The sequence below is a fragment of the Rhyacophila brunnea genome, unplaced genomic scaffold, assembly GCF_057557595.1.
Source record: "Rhyacophila brunnea isolate RB1 unplaced genomic scaffold, BYU_Rbru_1.0 scaffold_6, whole genome shotgun sequence".
In the NCBI taxonomy this organism is placed as follows: Eukaryota; Metazoa; Arthropoda; class Insecta; order Trichoptera; family Rhyacophilidae; genus Rhyacophila; species Rhyacophila brunnea.
The window spans coordinates 11333500-11354286 of NW_028233276.1; the positions used below are offsets into that span (position 1 = coordinate 11333500).

The 20787-nt window shown below is 34.8% G+C and overlaps 1 protein-coding gene across 9 annotated transcripts in view; it reads right to left on the reverse strand.

Moving 5' to 3' along the window:
• The window catches only part of Dys (Dystrophin), a 1414635-nt gene that overhangs the window by 9862 nt on the left and 1383986 nt on the right, over positions 1-20787 (reverse strand). For all 9 annotated transcript variants that reach the window (XM_085956687.1, XM_085956682.1, XM_085956685.1 and 6 more), the window contains 6 exons: positions 5379-5632; positions 4679-4837; positions 4340-4476; positions 3661-3949; positions 2119-2327; positions 933-1143 (listed from right to left, as the gene is read on the reverse strand). In XM_085956687.1, the coding sequence (XP_085812813.1) occupies positions 933-1143; positions 2119-2327; positions 3661-3949; positions 4340-4476; positions 4679-4837; positions 5379-5632 (1259 nt within the window). The remainder of the gene's footprint in view (positions 1-932; positions 1144-2118; positions 2328-3660; positions 3950-4339; positions 4477-4678; positions 4838-5378; positions 5633-20787) is intronic.

The following is a 20787-nucleotide window of genomic DNA, read 5'->3' on the forward strand; positions in this document are numbered from 1 at the left end:
TAAATTGTTGATCTAATATGTTTTTAAAACAGCTTCCTATACTCTACAAATCAATGATTAGTGAAGTTTTCAACCAAATAATAAGTTCAATACGAGTGCTTAAAGTCAGACAACGTTATCTACAAAAAAGTGTTTTTTTTTTTTTTTTTGAGATAACGTTATTTTACATTTACGGCTACATGATAGTCAAACAACGTTATGTCAATCTTTTCTAATTTCTTATTAAATCGTCAGTAAAGTTTAACGCTAATTACATAAGTTACCCTTGTTTTCATATTTTTTAAAAACTATCCCTATAAATTTTAATATCATCATAAGCAAGATAAATGTACAATACACAATAAATTATAAAATATCAACATTAGGTTTTAAATAAACATTTCCCTTGTTAAGTTACAAGAATCTAAAATAACGATTTTTGGCTCTCCTGTAAAGTTGCACTTTTGTAGATAGCGTTGTTTGACACTAAGCCCTCGAATAAATACTTGAAAACATCACGGGAAGTTTGAAAAAAAATCAACAAAAGTTCTTATTTATTGAACTTTGAACCTCTTATCTCCATTTTCATGTGTTTTATTATTTTTATAACTCTGATATTATAATAGGCCATCCTTTTTTTATATATGATCCAAAAATCAATTGATTTCAAGTTATATATTTTGAATTAATGATATTTGATTATTGCAAGTCATTTTACTGTTCAATATACAAAAATAAACTTGGATTGAATGACCAATTTGTGTCTCGGAAAGTCGGACGCCTATGGGTTAAGTGATATGTTGAATAGCCCTGTATAAATCTTTTTTCAGCCTCATTTTTATATATTACTACATCTACATCTAGTAGAGGAGGTTTTATTCGACACCTTTGGTTGATACATATCTGCAATGTATTTTCATGACAGTTTAGAAAGGGGGATAAGAAATCAGTACCTGAAGCCAACAATGGGGTACTCCTTGCAAATGTTGCACTTGGCCTGGTGGCGGGCATGCTCGGCAGCGGCCAAGCGGTGCAAGACGGGAAGCCACACCATGGACTGCGGCTCTCGCTGGAGCCAGTGCAGGAAGTGCACCGCCTCGATAGCCGCTGGCTGTTGCCCGTTCATCGACTTCTCCACGCTGCCTTCTTTCACTTCCTTGGAATCTGGAACAATATTATGGATACGAATAAGTGTCATAATTTTCATTTGTCATTTCATTAGCAGCCATTAAAGACAAACCAATCTTTACTTGAGGTTATACTTCAGCTGGGGCATTGTCTAAAACGATCGTGACTGCGCAACGCGAAGAATGTGCAAACGACACGTGCAGAACAAAACATACATACAGAACAAGTCATAAAAATTCAACATGCATCCATTTAGTGTTATGTTTATTGTTCTATTTATAATAATAATAATATATTCATTGACATGTTTTCTTTTTCAAATAAATGGGTAACGTTTTTTAGTCATCTTTACACGATTTAAGAATTAATTCCCCCGACGCCATCACAAAACAAATTGACATGTTCACAGCTCGACTTTCGATCTCCGATTGGCAGCCAGTCCGAAATTTCGGCGCACCTATAGTTGAAAATTAATTGCCGTTTCACTGAAGTATGCTCTCAACCAGAATTAGAATAATGTATTTGACAGTCGTACCGCACACTTAAGAGGGGTCAATCGTTCTATTCCATTTTGTGTCTACTTTACCAGATGACCATTTCAACATAAAATGTGTGAACATATTCACAATACTGTTCACAAAAATGTATGATGTATACTAGCGATTTCCAAAGTAGGGGTATTGCCCCCCCGTGAGGCACTACATGACTACATGACAGGCACTGGAAGGCATGGGGAACTTAGAAGACAAGGAAACAGAAAAGTTATTTAAGATTCATTAATATTTTATGTTTAAAGAATTCTGTTAACTTAAATCACAACAATACACATAAATATATTTTGAAAGAAAAAAAAAATTACCATGGAAGTTCAAATAGCTCTACTTTCAGACCTACATTATTCGTAGAAGGCAAAAAGTCCGTTACCTTCACTAGTGCATATACTAATATGTGATTTGAATTCATGAAACTTTATGCATGTAAAAGAACAAGCATTACATTTTGAAGACTAACCTTTCTCTCTCTCCAGCGTGGCAGTCTTATCCTTGGCTGCCGAAGAGGCTTTCTCGAAGCAACTGCGAACGGACGGCTCGATATTGGATCCGCCGAATGCGGCCACCTCCCCCAGTTGCCGGGGCACTTGGATGCAGTCGTGGAGGAGCAGACCTAGCTTGCGCTGGTCGGCCATGCATGAAGGATCAGCAATCAATCGGAAGAGATATCTAAAAGAATAACATATTATTCAATCCTCTATTACAATAAAGCATGACAAGAGTTGTTTGAACTGTCATTTACAAAAACTCATTGACAAAGAAACTCTGACTAGCTGTCACCTATTGATCAAAGATGACTAATTATGGTGAAAATAAACTTATATTACCATATTTCCTTGATTAGAAGACGCATGTTTTTTTCTATTTTGGTGTCTCTGATTTCAGGATGCGTCTTATAATCAATAGTGTTTTACAATCACTGTAAAATTCTGCGGTTGTGATGAATCATCACTGATTACTAGTAGTGGGGGGGTAAGTTGGTCCAGCGTGGTGGAGCAGGTAGTCAAGTTACAGTAGGCACTGCCTAAACACGTTTGAGATTGAATAAAAATTTTGTCCCTAGTTACGACGGTGCATTTAAAAGAGAAATTATTGTATATGCAGATGAACACGGACAAGGAGCTGCAGGACGTAAATTTGTCATAAGTGAAGCGAATATCCAACGGCCAAATGCTTTAGAAGAAAGGCAGATATCCACAAGTAGATGATGATGTGTTACGTTTCGTTGTAGAACGACGTGCAAGGGGATTGCCATTTTGTGATTAAGAAAAATCGGACCCTGAATCTGAAGAAAAGAAAATGTGTCTGATAGTACATAAATAATACGCCTATTTTTAAATCTTTTTTATTGTCACTGTTTGACTTTGTATGTTCTAAAGTTTACATAATGTTTTTATTATTGGTATATAAAAATAAAGGTGCATCCAAAGCCTGAACACAAACGAACCATGAGTGCGAATGATAAAGCATTCGGCACGCTTATATATTCGCGATATGCGTTAGAGTAAGATATAATTTCTACGGCTGAATTAAATATTTTTTGGAAACGATGCCGATAAAATATCGATATGAATGATTACATTCATTTAAAAACCGCGAGCATTTGTTGCTGAAATTTATTGTTTTTGTGTTAAATATAAAGTAAGTGGTAATTATTTTTAGTTAATTTAATAGAAAATATGTTTAACTATGTTGTATTTAAATTTGGTAGCCGTACTGAGAAGCAACATATAACGTTTCATAGTTCAGCTAATAATAATAAAATTTAGGACTTAGGTTCTACTGTGCGTTATACTCGAGAATCACGGCTTCATTGTGCAGAACAATAGCCACTCTCTTTATATTATTACTCTGAGGGCGCATCTTATAATCGAGGAAATACCTTATTTAGTTTATTGTTACAAATAATTATTGAATTTTTTGTCACAAAACAGGATATTGAATACTTACTCAGAAAAGTTATTGATAAGTTCCAAGTAGACAATACAAAATGAATACGAACCTATACTTCTCCTCGAGGTGTCCTTTGCATAGAAGAACCAGGCCAACCTTGAAGCTGAGCACTCTAATTTGTCCGGTGCGCTGGCTGTCATAGACGTTTAGCAGCCAGTTGATGGCCAGGTCCAGACAGAGCGGCACGTTCACCAGACTCGGGTTTTCCGCCGCAATCACTTCATACAACGAAGTGAGAACAGTTATCATGTCGGGAATGTCGATCAGTTTGTCATTTTGAGCGCGGAGACCGTGCGCGTCAAATGCCTCCAGGGCAGACGGGAGCTGCAGCATATGCACTGGAATGAGATAATAAAATTAATAACATTGACACTGTAAAAATAATCAAGATAAAGATATTGACTGTGGTGTCATGGGTCACCGGTTATAACCCCCCCACATCTAGCAAATCTACATATTGTTTATCTGAGTTTGACTCGATCCAAATCTTTGAGCAAGTGTGTAGCAACCATTTCTTGTAAAAAATTATGTTAAGAAACCTCAATAGTAGGCTTCAAGATCCACATCGGATTGTAGAGCCAATTAATAAAAAAGGGAATTAACAAATTATTATTATTTGGAAGCCTCCCATTCATATTTAACAAAAGCATCATTAAAATATGGATTGATGTCTTATTTATTGAATATTGCAGAGCTATTATAGTCTTTGATATTACACTCATACTTACTGCATAGGGCTTTTTGTACAGTTCGGAGCTTCATAGCTGTGCGGTATGCGGAGAAGCGAACCTCATTCAGGTCGGCTAAGGAATTCATTAAGTCTATCATCTTGGGGTGATCCCAGTGGGTTGTCTCTTGATCATGACTGGGAAAAGATTAATTGAATATTTATTTTATTTACTATATTCCCGATATAAATACATAGCAATTTTACTTACTTAAACTTCACATGGTTGAGAATTAGATACTGATGAGATAGAATACTGATTACTTCTTCTTGGAATTGTGCAATAAAATATAACATTAAAATTCGGTAAAATGAAAACAATTGAGTAGGTGTAACTTACTTGATATAGTAAGGCACTTTATTAGGGGTAACAGCACGCTCCCACGGGGGCTCAACGGAGCCCGCAAGGAAGCCCTGTGCGGCAGTCGCGCCCCCGTCTTTGCCAAATTCCTCAAGTTGTTTTATTCGTTCTTCTGTTGCGATTTGAAGCACCTTCGCCCTGTCAATCAACATTGTAGTGTAATTAAACCTATCAATAACTTTATTAACACATAAAAATCGACTGCGACATAGTCCCGGCTATTATAATATACCCATCTGATAAATATTTCAATAAAATCGTAGAAACAAATTTAATGTCACAAATAATAAGTTCGAAGACAAGGTGACATTTTCAGGAAAACACTGTAGGTATGTGTATCTGTGTGATCGAAAAATGGGAGAGTTGGTACCTACCTGCTAATTCGAGAAAAATGTTTTCCACAATAAAAATATTATTGTTGTTTAAGAAAATTATGAATTTTTAAATGTATGAAATTGAGAGGTTTTGAGGACGAATAGTATTTTTTTTTAAATTTTAAATCAACCGTCAGTTGATAATGCTTGCCATAGGAGAAATAAGTAGGTAGGTATGAAATTTTACAGGAGTTCGGTTTATATAAATAAACTGGTTTCACAAAGTATGTACCTTTGTAATATTGTTTTAGGTAAAAAAAAGAAACGAAAATGAATGGCATCACAGATTTTAAAAAAAGACAAACCTTTGCGTGAGGTCCTCGAGGGCCGCAATTAGCGGTGGGGCGACAGGAGCACGCGCTCTCTGCAGGGCAGCCAATTGCGCAGGAAGATCGCGCAGGGCCGCCGCAGCCGACGGTGGTGCGCGCGCCCGGAGCGCTGCGGCCTGGGCACGGGCTTCGCGCGCATCTCCCGGCGGGGTCCAGCGAGAGCGTGCGACCTCGCCTGCTGCGATGCGTGCTCCGGCTTCTTCGATGCCTTGCTGGAAGGCACGGATTTTCTGTGGAAGAACAAAATAATAAATGCCATTAATTATTTTGTCCAAAACCTTGAAAATAAACCCACACCACTTGGTGTCAATTGAATAAGTAAGATATTACAATAAAAAAAAAATAATCTCAGGATGTCCAGGTTGGAGAAACCCACCTAAATACCACTTGCTTCGTAACTGCCTTAAAACATTAAAACGCCGAAGGATGGGATTGAATATAAAAAAAACGATAATATTGTGTTTTTACAATGTGCCCACACGATAAACTGTGACATATTTCATAAATGTCGTTTAAATGGGCAAAAAATTACAGCACTTTATGACTCGAAAGTAATGCGTTTTATATGAAAAAGGGCTACCCGCCAAAAGACTTTAAAAAATCCGGGCTCGTGCGGCCTGTGTTATGTATACATACCAATTTGCGAGCGTAGAGCGGGGTAAAATTTAATACCTATGTTGGGTAAAGAGATAACTTCTATTTGCAATCTCAAATGGGTAAATATAACAATATTAATGAAATAAAAACATAAATTTTTATTAATGCATTAAAAAGTCCTAAATATATTCATAGCCGTGCGTATCTATGATTTTTTAAAAAAAAAATGTAAATAATACTTAATATTGGGTAGAATGATACATTTTAGAATTTTAGAGTATGACATAAACTGCCGCACCTACAGCCATAAAAATGTGATAAAAATATTGTTTTGGTATTTTTGCTTTTGCAGTACGTGTGGCTGTTTGATTTAACGCTAAAAACTAAGGCGCCGGCTACATAAAACTAATAATATTTCCCCGACTTCCATGCAAGTTTGAATTTCTGGACGAAAATGTGCGTGGAATTGTTTTCATAACGAAACAGTGGCAATAAAATTTGAAGGTTGTCGGGAATGGCGACTGGCATCTCTGTATTCTGCTGCCGCCCGATATTTGGGTTGGAAAATGGTAGGTTACCGCTGAACATGCTACAGTGTTTACAAACTGCGGGGCGCGACCCCTATCGGGAAATAAAGAATATCGTGAATATTATTTATACAACTTTTGGTTCCTTTGCATCTTCAAAATGCCAGCTATTCTAAATAGTGAACACGGTAACAAGTTTCCGTTATATATTAATTGCTCCAAAATAACACGGATATCACTCAGAGCAATTCCATAAACAATGCAGTTATCTACAATAATAATTGTTAGCACAGTTAACACTTCTTAGTTGATTCTAATGGGATGCATTTTGAATCAAGTGAGACATGGTAATTGTGTTACACTGTTACATAACGACATTTGACAGTTACGGTTAACGCGGTCGTGGGTGGCCGTGATAAAAAATATCACGCCTGACAGTTAACTTCCCGGGATAATAAACTGCCTGAATACGATTTAATTAGGATATTTTTTATTGATTTTGGAATTAATAGATATGTTAGAATAGCCCTGCAGACAATTGAAAAGCTTCAGATTTGATTGAGAATGATAGGCAGGGCCGAAATCATCCTTAAGGCGCCTTGGGAAAATTCACACATTGTTTATAATATCTATGCCTCTTCGTTTATTGTTAAAAAAGACACATTAATAAATCGAAATCAAATACATTTAAAACTCTATTACCATTACAAGAAAAGTGAATATAGTCCATGTTGATCGATGGTGATACGTCAATGAATTAAATGCGTAACAATCTAGAACGATACCTACACGATCCTTAATCAATCATACGGCTCCAATAAGTAATTCTGTTTACACGCCAAATCAAAAATCCGTTAAACATAGTTTTATATCTATAAAAACAATGCATTGAAGATTATATTATGGTGGAGTAGGCAAGGGCACCCGAATTTAAAGATTGCAAAACACGAATACCAGGCAAAACTGCCGCGCCCGATAGTGGCCCAATCTGTCGGGGTTCGGGTGGGTGGCAGACCACCCCGCCGCGGGGTGAATGGCAACACATAACAATAATGTAACCCCTTGTCCGACATGTTAGGCCTTAAGCGCGGGTTAACACGACAAAAATACGGACAGCGGAGTGTTTATTTTGCGGATAATGGACTGCGTAAGCTCCTCAGACCCGTGCCGATGTGCAAAAAACGGACGATTATTATTCAGGCATTTAAAAAATATTCTCGGTGAACATTAAGGTTAGCGAACCTCGTAATATGCTCAAAATTAATATTGTATTATTTTATTTACTAACCCGCAAAACTTCAGCAAAAGCAAATGGAAATCACTGAACCGAAATGTTAACGTAAGAAATCTTTGAAACAGGACTACCAAATTTAATGCAAGTTAAAACAAAAGTTAATTTTTTGCAAGTTAAGTTAAAACTAACTAGACAAATTGAAGGCGTCCCCGGAAAAGGGGTCTATATAATACATCATGTCAAAAAGGGTTTTTATTGACTAAAACGGGTCACGATATTGGAAAGTTTTATTATTGTAACTGCCACACTTTTTGAGATATTAGCAACACTAAAATGCTTACCGTGGAAGAGGGGTCTATATGATTTTTTTTTTTTTTTAATAACCATGTCCTTGCTTTTTCGTACAAGGTGGTTTGTTAGTAATTTTGAACAATCACAAACACCCAGGCTTTGAGACAAACACATGAATATTGTGTGTCCTGATCGGGAATCGAACCCAAGAACTCTTGGGTGGAAGGCAAGCGCCTTACGCACTGCACCACGAGAGCCGCCATGGGGGGGGGGTCTATATGATTAGTTTTTTATCCAAAATAAAAAAATAAAAAAAATTGTCAATGATAACATAATTATTATCACAGATATACTTCAAAAGTCCGCGTGATCGAATAAAACGTTTTTTTCCTCTCCTGAACAATTTTGTTTTTGCATATAGACCCATTTTCCGGGGACGCCTTCAATTATTTAACCAAACGGTAATATTTTTGAGGCTTCTCGGTGGGCACAGAATTAAAAGTTGTCCGAATAAGATATGGTGTAGTTTATTTATATCATAAAATATTTTAATTGATTGCTTTTAGACTTAATTAGTAGACATTCTAATTTGCTATCTTCATCCAAACAGCCGAATTTATTAGATTACAAATATAACGTTTTCATTGATTTTTTAGGATTGAGCGACTGGATCCATGTTGTCAATTGTATGATGCTTTAAATTTGTGTTGATCTTCGAGAATATTGCCGACATCTAAGATACCTACATTGCAGTCTAATGTCGGGTCCACACTGGCAACATGTCGCCGGCAACCACGTTAAATTTTATGATAACTATCATAATTGCTTAAGAAATTTTACGATAATTATCATACTTATCGTAAAATTTAACGAGGTTGCCGGCGACATGTTGCGAGTGTGGACCCGGCATTAGACACATGATTGCGTATGGACAACATAGAAGAATTAGTCTTGTGTGCGTGTATTTTAAAATTTATGATAAAATGTAGATTTGAAACAAATGTAGCCTAAACATACATTCAAACATCAATAGATTAAATTCGATGTTGTTGATAAATAGTATTTAATATATTGTAATTTGTAGACCAACCTCGCAAATAAATCGCAACGGGGTGGGGTGGGTGTTTCTCATGTTTGAGAAACGCGTCCGTGGATTTATGCTGTTATATATTGTTGCGAACGAGATTTGCAAAGTGACGTCACGTTGTCGGGCTGTTAAATTATAATTTACGGGGTCGTTTCCAACAGCTGCGAAGAGTCCGCATTCAAAAAGCCTGGGATCGATTGTCCCAACAGCCAAACAACGACGATTCAAATGACGGTGATGAATATTATAAGAGTTTGGACCGTTTACATAATATTATAATGCGTGAGAAAATTTACAAGTAATTTAACGTCTAGTAACATTAAATTTAATTCATAATATTATTAGTCGGCACAGGTAAAATGGTTCGACCGAAATTACGGTATTCCGACGAATCCAAACACATTTCATTGTAAAAAAAACATTACAAATCGTGAACAACGCATGTAGGTATATAGGGTTACATGTAAATTTTACGTAAAACATTTCACCGTGGCACAGTCCGCCGTAAGCTTTCTCGTCGGAAAGAGATGACCGTATACTATACGATCTTTATTAGATTCAATATGAACATTAATTCAATTTTCATAGCTGATTTTGACAAAATTCATGAATTCTATCGGCTCTTTTCAAAATTTGTTTGCTGCTGGCTTCCTGTAAAGTGTGAACCGACAAGAGCCGTGTTTTATTTAGACACGAATTTCATGTCAGTACTATACGACCCAAAGAGGTTGGACGGTCTTTAATATGCGGCCATATATTTCCTATACATTTCACGGTGAAGTGTGATACAGCGAACTGCATACGTACAAGTTTCCGGAAACGTGTATAATATAGACCTACCCACTAGTATAGATTCTAAATATAATATGACATACATAAGACAATACTAAATATTAATAATAATATTATGCATATTATGCAATAATAGTTACGAGGCCATTGCATTTTGTCGTTCTCCGAGCCATTGAATATTCGACAAAATGATTGATAAGTTATTTTCGTAAAATAAAATACATATTTATGCTCCTTCCTATTCTTCTTACATTTTTGTATGTAAATGTAAGAAGAATAGGAAGGAGCATATGTATTTTATTTTATTTATCAATAACTAAAACAATTCCGGGCGCTTCTCATGCTTAACAATCCGCCCCTGTTATAAGGCACTGAAATGTTTCAAAATTAATAATGGATGAGAAGGCCTGGCACTAAAAATTATTACCGTACCTACCGTCAATCATTTGGTTTATTTCGTATTGGTACATTTTATAAAATGTATTTATGATACAATAACAAGAGTTGAATCCATTCATAAAGCACCTACTGAATCCTAATCTAAAAGCCCTGCGACGAGTTTGAAAAGGATGAACTGACGGATAAAGGGATTAGAGAGGTCAACGCAAGGTCTGAACAAAAACGATGCATGAGTGGGAGTGAGAAAGTATTCGGCACCCTTATAATCTCTGCGACCACGCGCTAGAGTAAGATAAAAGGTCTACATATTTTTAAGTTAGTTTCCAAAAGTATCGCTAGCAAATCGTGGTGAATCGCTTCACGTAGCATCGATAATCTGCGAGTTCGTGTTGCTAAATTTGCTATTTTTTGTGTTAAACATAAAGTCAGTGGTATATATTTTTAGTTGATTAAGTAGGAAAGGTGGTTCTGCGTGTTGTATTAAAATATGGTAGCCGTACTGATAAGCAAGAAGATGGTATTACGTTTCATAGGTAAGTTGATACATGTTCGTGACAATTTATTTGTATATTATTATTTATTTTAATATCAGTGACCTAGTGTTTCTTTAAAATAACCAAAATTATGGATATCTTTACCTAATGGTTGCATTTTGACCGCTTAAAAATACTATATAACGTAAAAAAATAGAAAATTATATTTTAATTCTGAGCGTCTAGTGCGAGCACTTTGGGCGAGCACTAGCGAAATGGTCTATGGTCTCGAACATTTGTAGGCGAATGCATTCACTCGCCCACTAACCAAACGCACGGCACGTAGCTTCATTTAGCAATGCAACGGGTGGCGTCTAGATATATCTATAGTCTATGGGTCAACGCCATCTGTATTCACATTATTTGACTACCTATTCGATGCATCCACGATGACAGCGGACAAACGACTGTAGCAAGCAACAACACGATAAATAATTATTCCTCTCTTCGCATAATGGAGGTAATATAATATTATTGTTTATTATCAGCCAAGGCGTAGAGATTCCGAGTTTTGGTATTGCTCTATCAATTAATGTGAAAAGACGCAACGGTGCGCACGGATGATCTGAACTTGTTTGCGAATAGTTTCGCTCGAACGCCCTTGAATAAGAACTTCGATTTCAATGGATGGATGTAGATTAGGTAATTAGCACGGATTGGTTGGTATTTGTACGTATGCATTTTTTGTGATAAATATTATGATTACATAACGCATAGGTACAGAAGTAGAAGAAATGGTTTATGTAAATATTCTAGTATCTCTGTAGATTCTTAATAGTTAACACGGTAAGTACTTATTTTTATTGTTCAAAAATATCACGGATATCCCTCGGAGCAATTCCATAAATATGGTGGTATCTACAATAATTTATTGTTAGCAGAGTAGTCTAACTTGATTCCAAATAATATCACATTAGAATATCCAATTGTACTGTCAAATTGTAGATTCTAATCGGATCCATTGGACTGACCGTGCTGAAAATATCGCGTCTGACAGTTACCTTATAGGTAGGTAGTATATTATTATCATATCATACGTGGGCAAATAATGTGGCTCTTCATTGGGTTAAGTTCGGTTCCCGATATTTCTAAAATATAGGTAGGCATTGTCTTATAACTCTTATATATTTTTTTTATACTTTATATAGCAATTAATATTTGTGTAGAAATGTAATTAAATTTGTATTTGTGTATTTAATACTAGGTGAGAACGTGACTATGGTGTGGCTCTTCATATATATGAAAATCCAGAATGTGGCTCTCGTTGACCTCATGTATACATCCCTGATATATATAATAGTTAACCCGGGATAATTAATTTCTTGAATACGACATTACCACATTTATCACGTTTTGATTTGATTTACTATCTTCTTGGTTTTGGAGTTAAGTGACAATGTTAGGATGTCTATGAATCCAGAAGGCACGTAATAATTTAATTGGAAAATAAAATATGTTCAAAGATTTTCGACAACTACAATAAAGTTCTCATCTATTTTAAAGTCGTCATTGTGACACAATTCATAATTTTTTTAACAGTGATCTTTGCATCGAATAAGGGATATCCCTCTTCCTCCCTCTTCTACCCCCGATTATTCTTTCTAATGTACCTATATTAATTTAAATTCGACGTTCGTCGGTTAACACCATAAAAGTCAGGCGTAAATATCCACTATGGCAGATAAAGGGCTGATTAGTTTCTAAATGTACACAGTCTTCTTGTAACGCCCAGTTATGCTGCACATGACCTGATCGCATCTAATGACATGGCATATACGTCATGACATGTCATTAGATGGTCATATTGTGACGGTCTCATTACCCTATAATGTATAAATTTATCCGATTAGAATCACCAATTGGATAAAAACAAACCCAATGCACCGGATGCAATTGGTATCAAATAAGACCCTGTATCGACGTACGTCTCCTGCAAAGCCGTGTGTCTGCAGCCTAATTTGTAATTTCCCATAGAGAAGCAGAATAACATACGAGTAAATAATTCAATAATATACAATCAATGAGACAAACATCAATATTCCACAATCGTGAGAATTTAAATAAAGAACGAATAAAACTGAAATTACGTCATAATTGATTTTAAATAAATAAATTGTGCAATGTGAAGGTTAATTAATTTGAACGTTCTAGCTAGGTATAATATAAGATAAACCACCTTTAACGGGTGTATTAAGTCGGTATAAGAAGGTAGTACTCGTAGGCGCTTAAATAGATTAGCATAAGACACCACTCACGACAAGCAAAAACGATTAAAATCTCAGGAAGTCTGACTATAAACATTTTGTCTTTTTTCCAACGCGTCGTTGTTAAATTTGAGGTAGGCATTACACCGGAAAACGCGATTTAAATTTCGATATTATATATTATCATCATATAATTATAAAGAGAGTATTATACGATTTTTAAATATTGTTTCTGATTGGAATTCTATTCAAATACATACTGTTTGGTATTTACAAGCCTACTAGTGTTGCCAATCATCCTGGAACATCCCGGAATTTTAGAGAATAACACCGGCCAAGATCCTAGGGATTTTTTAGAAAACTTCTTTATCTATAGTTTAGTAAATATGAAAGTGCAAATCACACACAACTAAATCATGTGTAGAATATGAAAATTATTTCAATGTAGACCGTCTTGGGAAGGAATTAATGAAAAGAGTAAAGAACAAAAATACATATTATAATTATTTCATAGAATAGATAGACGAACGTAGTATCTAGAATACAAGTATTTTGTACAATAATTATATACTTGTTTATGAATATCAATCACTTACTTATATTTTGTAATTGCATAAAACAAAGCTTTTCCTCTCGCAGGCAGATACTATGAAATAATCAGATGTTTTTGAATGTACCTAGAAGAAATATTGTGAAATGATAAATATTTCAAATTCTATTTCAGACTACATGTTTTAGAATTATATCAACCCTAGGTACACGATACTGCAGTGGCGAAGGGTGGAGGTAGGCTGTTAAGATCCGCCATAAATGGTGCACACTAAACGTTGTCAGTCATACGCATTTGATTTAATTGAAATAGTACTACGATTTACAGATGTGTTGATAGTTTTTAAAATTCAATTTAACCCTGCGAAAACCAAGCCATATCTAATAGTCAAAAAATACTCGTCTCTCTATAAACTATCTAAAATTATGCAATTACATTATACATAACTTTGAATTTATTATAGATCGAAGAATATTTTTTATCTATTGGGTTAGGTTAGGCATTAAATTTCAAAAAATGAACCAACAATATGTGTAGTACCTATGTATTCTTAATCCAATAAAAACAAATAAATATGAATGAAAAAGTGTGTACAGTTTTGTCGTATTGCCCAAAATATACAAAAACTAGCGGATCCAGCCTACCTCCACCCTTCGCTACGCTAAGGTTATATGGGTAAATAACAATATACCATATTATCGTGTATAGTGATTCTGGTGTCAACATTATTACGATATCAAGAAATAGCCGAGATTCTGGGATAAATAAAAATATTTCATAAAGTTTGTTGATATGGTCGAAAACTGGAGGTTTGTGATTTCGGGTCGGGATTAATCGAGTTGAATCTTGTGGTGTGATATGTGGCAATAAGACACCTTTCAGTCGGTGTGTCCGACTGTCGTGTGTCGTGACGCGTTCTGTCGTTCAACAGCGACAGATAACAAAAGTCGGGGCCCGCTGGTACTCCCTCACTGTCACGACTCCATTCAGAATGCCCACAACGTTATTTTGTAGCGTGTGAATGATTGCAATTGACAAATGGAATGCCGGAGAAAAATTAGGCAAAGAAAATATTTACAAATACTTCGTGCCAATTAGACAGGCGGCGGTTCAGCAAGGTTCAACGCAAAAGAGGTTTTGAAATACGTGGAGAAAGTTCGAAATAAGCGTTTGTCAAACTTTAAAGGACTGCGAAGATAGCTGTCTATTTAGTCGGTACCTACTTATATATGTTGAATGACAGACTCGACGATCTATTATGCAAAATATGTCAGGTTACATGTAAATTGTACGTAAAACATGTCACCGTAGCATAGTTTGCCGTAAGCTTTCTATCGGAAGAGATGACCGTATACTATACGGTTTCCAATTTTTTAGATTCGATCGTGACAAGACAACTATTGTTGTATTGTAATACGTATTGTGGAGGCTGTTTATCACACATGCATAATTTTCACAAAGGTGCTTCAAACCTGTCAGTACCACAGACCTTCACGTATCCAATACCACTAGGTTTCGTGGAATTTATCTAATTCTCAGTAGATGTCGTGAATGCCAATTTAAAGAGTTTTTGTGTATTTGTCTGTATAAGACAGACAAAAAAAAACAGGCAAGTACCTAATCAAACCTAAACTGTTATTTGAAACAAAAAATGAAAAGGAACGGCATTCTGATTAAGGGCGGCACTTTGCCTAGGGGCGTCACTGTTAACATTTTTTTATAGCTGGAATCAACACTAGGTAAGATACTTACAATTTTCAGTTATGGCGTTCTTGCACTCGCACATATATTATGTATAATAATTCGATATGGAAAAAAGTGCATTTTTAATAATAGAGATTTCACAAGGAGGTACTTACGTTCAGTAGTATTATACTCGAGTAGGTATATATACAGATACATACCATGTACCTACTATGCTTAAGTGGACTATGGAAAATTCCACCAACGAGAAAGGCCGAAGGAAATATATAGGGACTCATGACAAATCTTGACGTTAGGGCTGACATTATGAATGGGAAGCAAGAATAAATTAAAAAGAAAAAACAGACATGGGTTTGTCCGAATTCCACGCGCCCCAAAGAAAAGCCACAAAAAATGTTGCCGCATGAAAGAAACGGACAGAATGAAAAAGGAAAACATTCCATGTGAAGAGACAATGATAATAATATAACGTTGCGTGTCTTGGCGAATCTTAAAAAAATCTTTGTAACAAAATACGCAGGGAATGTTGATATTAATTTGATTAATATATTATAAAAGAGAATATTGTTTGTTGAGATGTTAATATTAACTTTAAATATTCAACGTCATGATTAATTTTATTTATTCAACGCTTAATGGCATTTTGAATTCAGAACAAAATCAGAACTGTAGAAGTTGCCAAAATAGCTTTATTGTCAATGTTAAGGGTGGACATGCTCAGCGTAGGTTAAAATGGAGCTTTTATTGCAATTTCAGAGCATGATCCTGGACATTCCTTAAACGTTGTAGATAATCTATTTATATAAATTTGAAGCCTTATTATTTGCCTTATTAAGCCGTATTATTGACAAACTAAAACTGAAGTAGGGAGTAAGATCATGTCAACGCGCGTGTTTTAATATGTACCGTTTAAAAAAAATCGGTTAGGTACCTTATTCTTAGGTCAACAATTGTTATAAAGCAATCATTATTCGTAGGATGTTAATCACACTTGAATGGTCTAAGACATAGCTTATAATTGGTATCTTTAGAATTATCTTCAAATGTGTTAATCTTGCCCATTTTTTGGATAATAAAATGCCTAATTCTTGTCAAATTTGGGATCACAGAGATTATCAATATAATTTTTTATCGTAAATATTTCACTATAATAATGTCGACATAAATTATACTAATGGTTTTATAAATGCGTTTAAAAATTAATAAATGTAAAAAATCTTAACACCACTGCACATGTATGTACTTACTGAAATATGACTATATTCTAAATCATTAGAGCGAGAGGTTTAAAAGAATACCATTTTATGTAATAAAAATTCTTTATGCAGTCATCAAATGTTTAAAATAAATATAAAGGATTATAAGGTTTCAAAATTATATAAATAGATTATCTACAACGTTTAAGGAATGTCCAGGATCATGCTTTGAAAATACAATAAAAGCTCACATTTTGACCAACGCTGAGCATGTCCGCCCTTTAAGGAATATACCTACAGACCTACAAATTTATCTGTAGAATGGCCAAAAATGGAACAACGAGCTACCATAGGATACTATTTTGAAAATTTCATTCGAATGTCAGATTTTGTCCAGTTACGAGTCTTGATTGGGTAGTTTTCGGCAGTGGCTCCCCCATCCCATTCTTCAGATAAGTTTGTAGGTCTGTACAGGCTAATGTTCAATAGATTTTTAAATGGAACATAAAAGATCTTTCTCTGTGAAAAGATCAAACCTTCAATAAAAAAAACTACGATTCGTAATGCTAATAATAATAAATGTTAAGATAATGTATGACAATTAGGTGATATAAAAACCGAATTCAACAACCATAAAAATATACAAATCTAGCATAGAGTAACATAATTTATAAATATTAATAATATATTTAGATGTACATGTTGCCATGAGTTAATGAATTATGTATAATAACGAAGTCTGAAAGAGACTAACTTTCCCCAAAATCGAATAGTTCATCACCGAATCATCAGTCACCTCGAACAACAATTGAAACAATTTAATTGATGACTACAGAGTAGATAGTATAAAAAGCAGATATTCTTTAATTAAAATTTCACCGAAAAATAAATGTGGTTAACATTATTGTTGATTGTCGATATTTTTTTTTACTATTTCCGATCTAATAAAATTATATGGGCCTCCACAGAGTTGAGGTTTGTATTAACAGATTTAATTTTTACGAGAAATGGAACCTATTAGGTCCATACTCTGACTCATACACAAATTGAAAAAACAATACGTGTACTTACCAGACCGAGGATTCTAACCTGAGACCCACGACGCTATAGGTATAGACAGGGCATAGGCCGACGCTCAAGCCGCGCTGTCGATATTTACTGACGTATAAACAAATTTGTCTCATGAACTGTAATTACCTAACTTATTTATTTTTTTATTCAACGAATATCAAAAACAAAAGCCATATTATGTCAATATTAGCGAAATTTGTAAAGCGTTTTTCTAAAAGGTATGTTGTTGGGGTGTTTTCATATTATATAACCGTGTCTTAATTTAATTATAAAATTAAATGCTGGCATTTGGTGGAAAACAGTATATGAAGCTGTGGATCTGCGTTCGAATGTGGCTTGCAAAGATCACGGTTTATATTTCAGCGTGCTTTTTCAAAAACACATACCTATTTGATTGGGCGAATTGACAACAATAAAAAATAGGGAAAAGTCTAATACGGCATCCATTATAATATGGAGGCCCTTTGCTCCGCTTTTAGGCTTCACACACACAGCATTGCAGTAGACGTGAGTCGACGCAGGGTCTTATTTGATTCCAATTGCATTCGAATAGTTAGTTGGATTTGTTTTACCTAATTGGTGATTCTAATCGGATGTACCTAATTGGAATCAAATAAGACCTGCATCGACGCACGTCAACTACAATGCAGTGTGTCTGCAGCCTTTAAATAATATTATGAATCCGATTTTCTGCGAACGTGTGTATGTATTATCTTTGAATGTGGTGGTAAAGTAATTTGATACAAAATTAACTCCAGTTGTCCTTTGGTGTATTCATTTGATGGCAATAGAGGTAGGAATTTCATTCCGCAAAACCGCGGAACATAATATTAGTTACGCTGTAGTTGAATATTAATAAGAATAAGTTATTGCAAACTGCATAATGTTGGAAGTTATAATATAATAATTTATAATTGAGATACTTAAGTATAAAAAAAATAATGAGATACTTTCTCTATTTGGTAGGAAACCTATACGAGGCGTGAGGCAACAAAAATATGTAGATATACACTCATATTATAATATGCCTGAATTCACCACATTAAGATATTTATAGCTTCTAAACTCCTTAAGAGCATACGATTTTTTATAACTGAATACTGTATAGATACCTACATACCGTATCATTTGCGTACGTATTATACGTATTATACGTATCATTTGTGTTGAGTATTCTTGAATATGCCAGCATTATTTGGAGTCCTAATAGGTTCATGCACACAATTAAGCTGGATCGAGTCCACAATAGATTTCTTAGATTTCTCTACTTAAGAACATACGGGTTCTTTCCTTATGATAATGACAATAAAATGAATTTCCCGACTCGTTTTCTTCTGGGTATGCTATCAATGCAATCCCTGTCTACCCGAAGAGTGATTGTTCTTTTAAAGCATTTCTTTTTACTTCTTCGTGGGTTCATTTACAATCCGCATATACTGGCAAATATTAATTTTCATGTTCCCACCAATATCACTCGCAGCTCCACGGTATTCAAGATACCTCGTCGCAGGACAGATGTTATGTTTCATGATGCTGTGTATCGTGCAATTAGCTTATTTGATGGCACCATAAAGGTTGATTTGTTTTTTATTAATTATATAATGTTTGTAGACGTTTTAAATAGGATAAATTTATAATTGTATATATTATCATATTTCTTTAATATTTACACATGCTGTCTTTTCCACTTTCTTGTCATATTAGTTGTTATTTGTAATTAAGATATTTTTATATATTTGTATGTATTATGTATTATGGCGCATTGGCCAAAAGCTGTAATGCCGTAATACTCTTTTTTATAAATAAATAAATAAATAAATAAATAAATACCCAATATTAAAATTAGGGCCACTCCTAGCAAGCTAATCTTTATTATTTATACAAATTTTAATCAATTCAATATTTTAACATTTTATTTACCAGTTATTATGATAATATATCAAAACTATTTACCTACTTGATAAAGATGATATTTTTCTCAAATTTTGATTGGCAAACTTGATTTTAAAATATAAACTTTGAAAGACAGAAGAATACTGCACGTTTTCGGCTGTCAAATTATTGTTGTTGCGTACTTCATCTGTCATGCAGCTAATGAACTCATTTTGAATGTGTATTTCAATAGTGGTTTTGACTATTGAATAGTTGTTTTACAAACACTTATTTGTATATCCGACTGCCCCACGTTTTGAATGATTTATATATTTTGAAGTTGATTGAAATTGATATCATTTTTTGTTATTGCCTCGCCCGAAGAAACTTGGTGCGCGAGGCCCCAGTAAAATGACGAATAAATGCAGATAGGTACCTATTTTCAATTTTATTTTGATCATCTTTATTTCATAAAGGATATATCGGCCAATAAAAAAATTTAATTTGAAAACTGAAACTAACATTACAACCAGAGCTTTGGAGCGGAGCTCGGAGCAGGAGCACGGAGCACTGGAGCAATGGGATTTTACCCAGAGCAGGAGCGGAGCCGGAGCATCGAAAATTTGTAGTGCTGCTCCGGATGTTTTTTTTTATTACTTCGTCCTAAAATCCAATGAAAATATATTTTGACACCTTGCAACACTGCCGAGTGATAAATAACCTCTCTTTTTTGACAGAAGAGGCAAATAATGAGAGACGATTTGCTGTCGCGCATTTTGTTTAATAGAATTAATACCTAATGAACATGACGATTATTTTAAAAATACTTATTTTTTTTTTAACATTTATACCTATACATATAAAACTTTTTACCCGGAGCGGAGCAGACCCTGGAGCGGAGCCGGAGCAACTATTAGGTCCCGGAGCGGAGCAACTCAAAAAAGAGTCCGCTTCAACTCTCTGATAACAACTAAACATTAACGTTTGACATACAAAAACTTCATAATATCTATCACAAACATTAAATTGTGTACCTACTGTCGAACAAGATCATCATGTCAACGTGTTAAAACTGTGAACTAAGCCCCTCCTACTTTTAACCGCACTTCGACTGCAACGACTTACGGTTGTCGACGAGTTATCCACGTGTTAAAACTGTGAACTAACAAGCCCCTCCTATTAAGTTAATCGCAATTCGACTACAGCGACTTCTTGTCGGACAGTACATGCAAAATTATTATTAATTGGGTACTACACACATTAATTTTACTATTTTCAACACGAACCACAGCAATATCTGATAGAAATATGTAGATGACATTTAACCA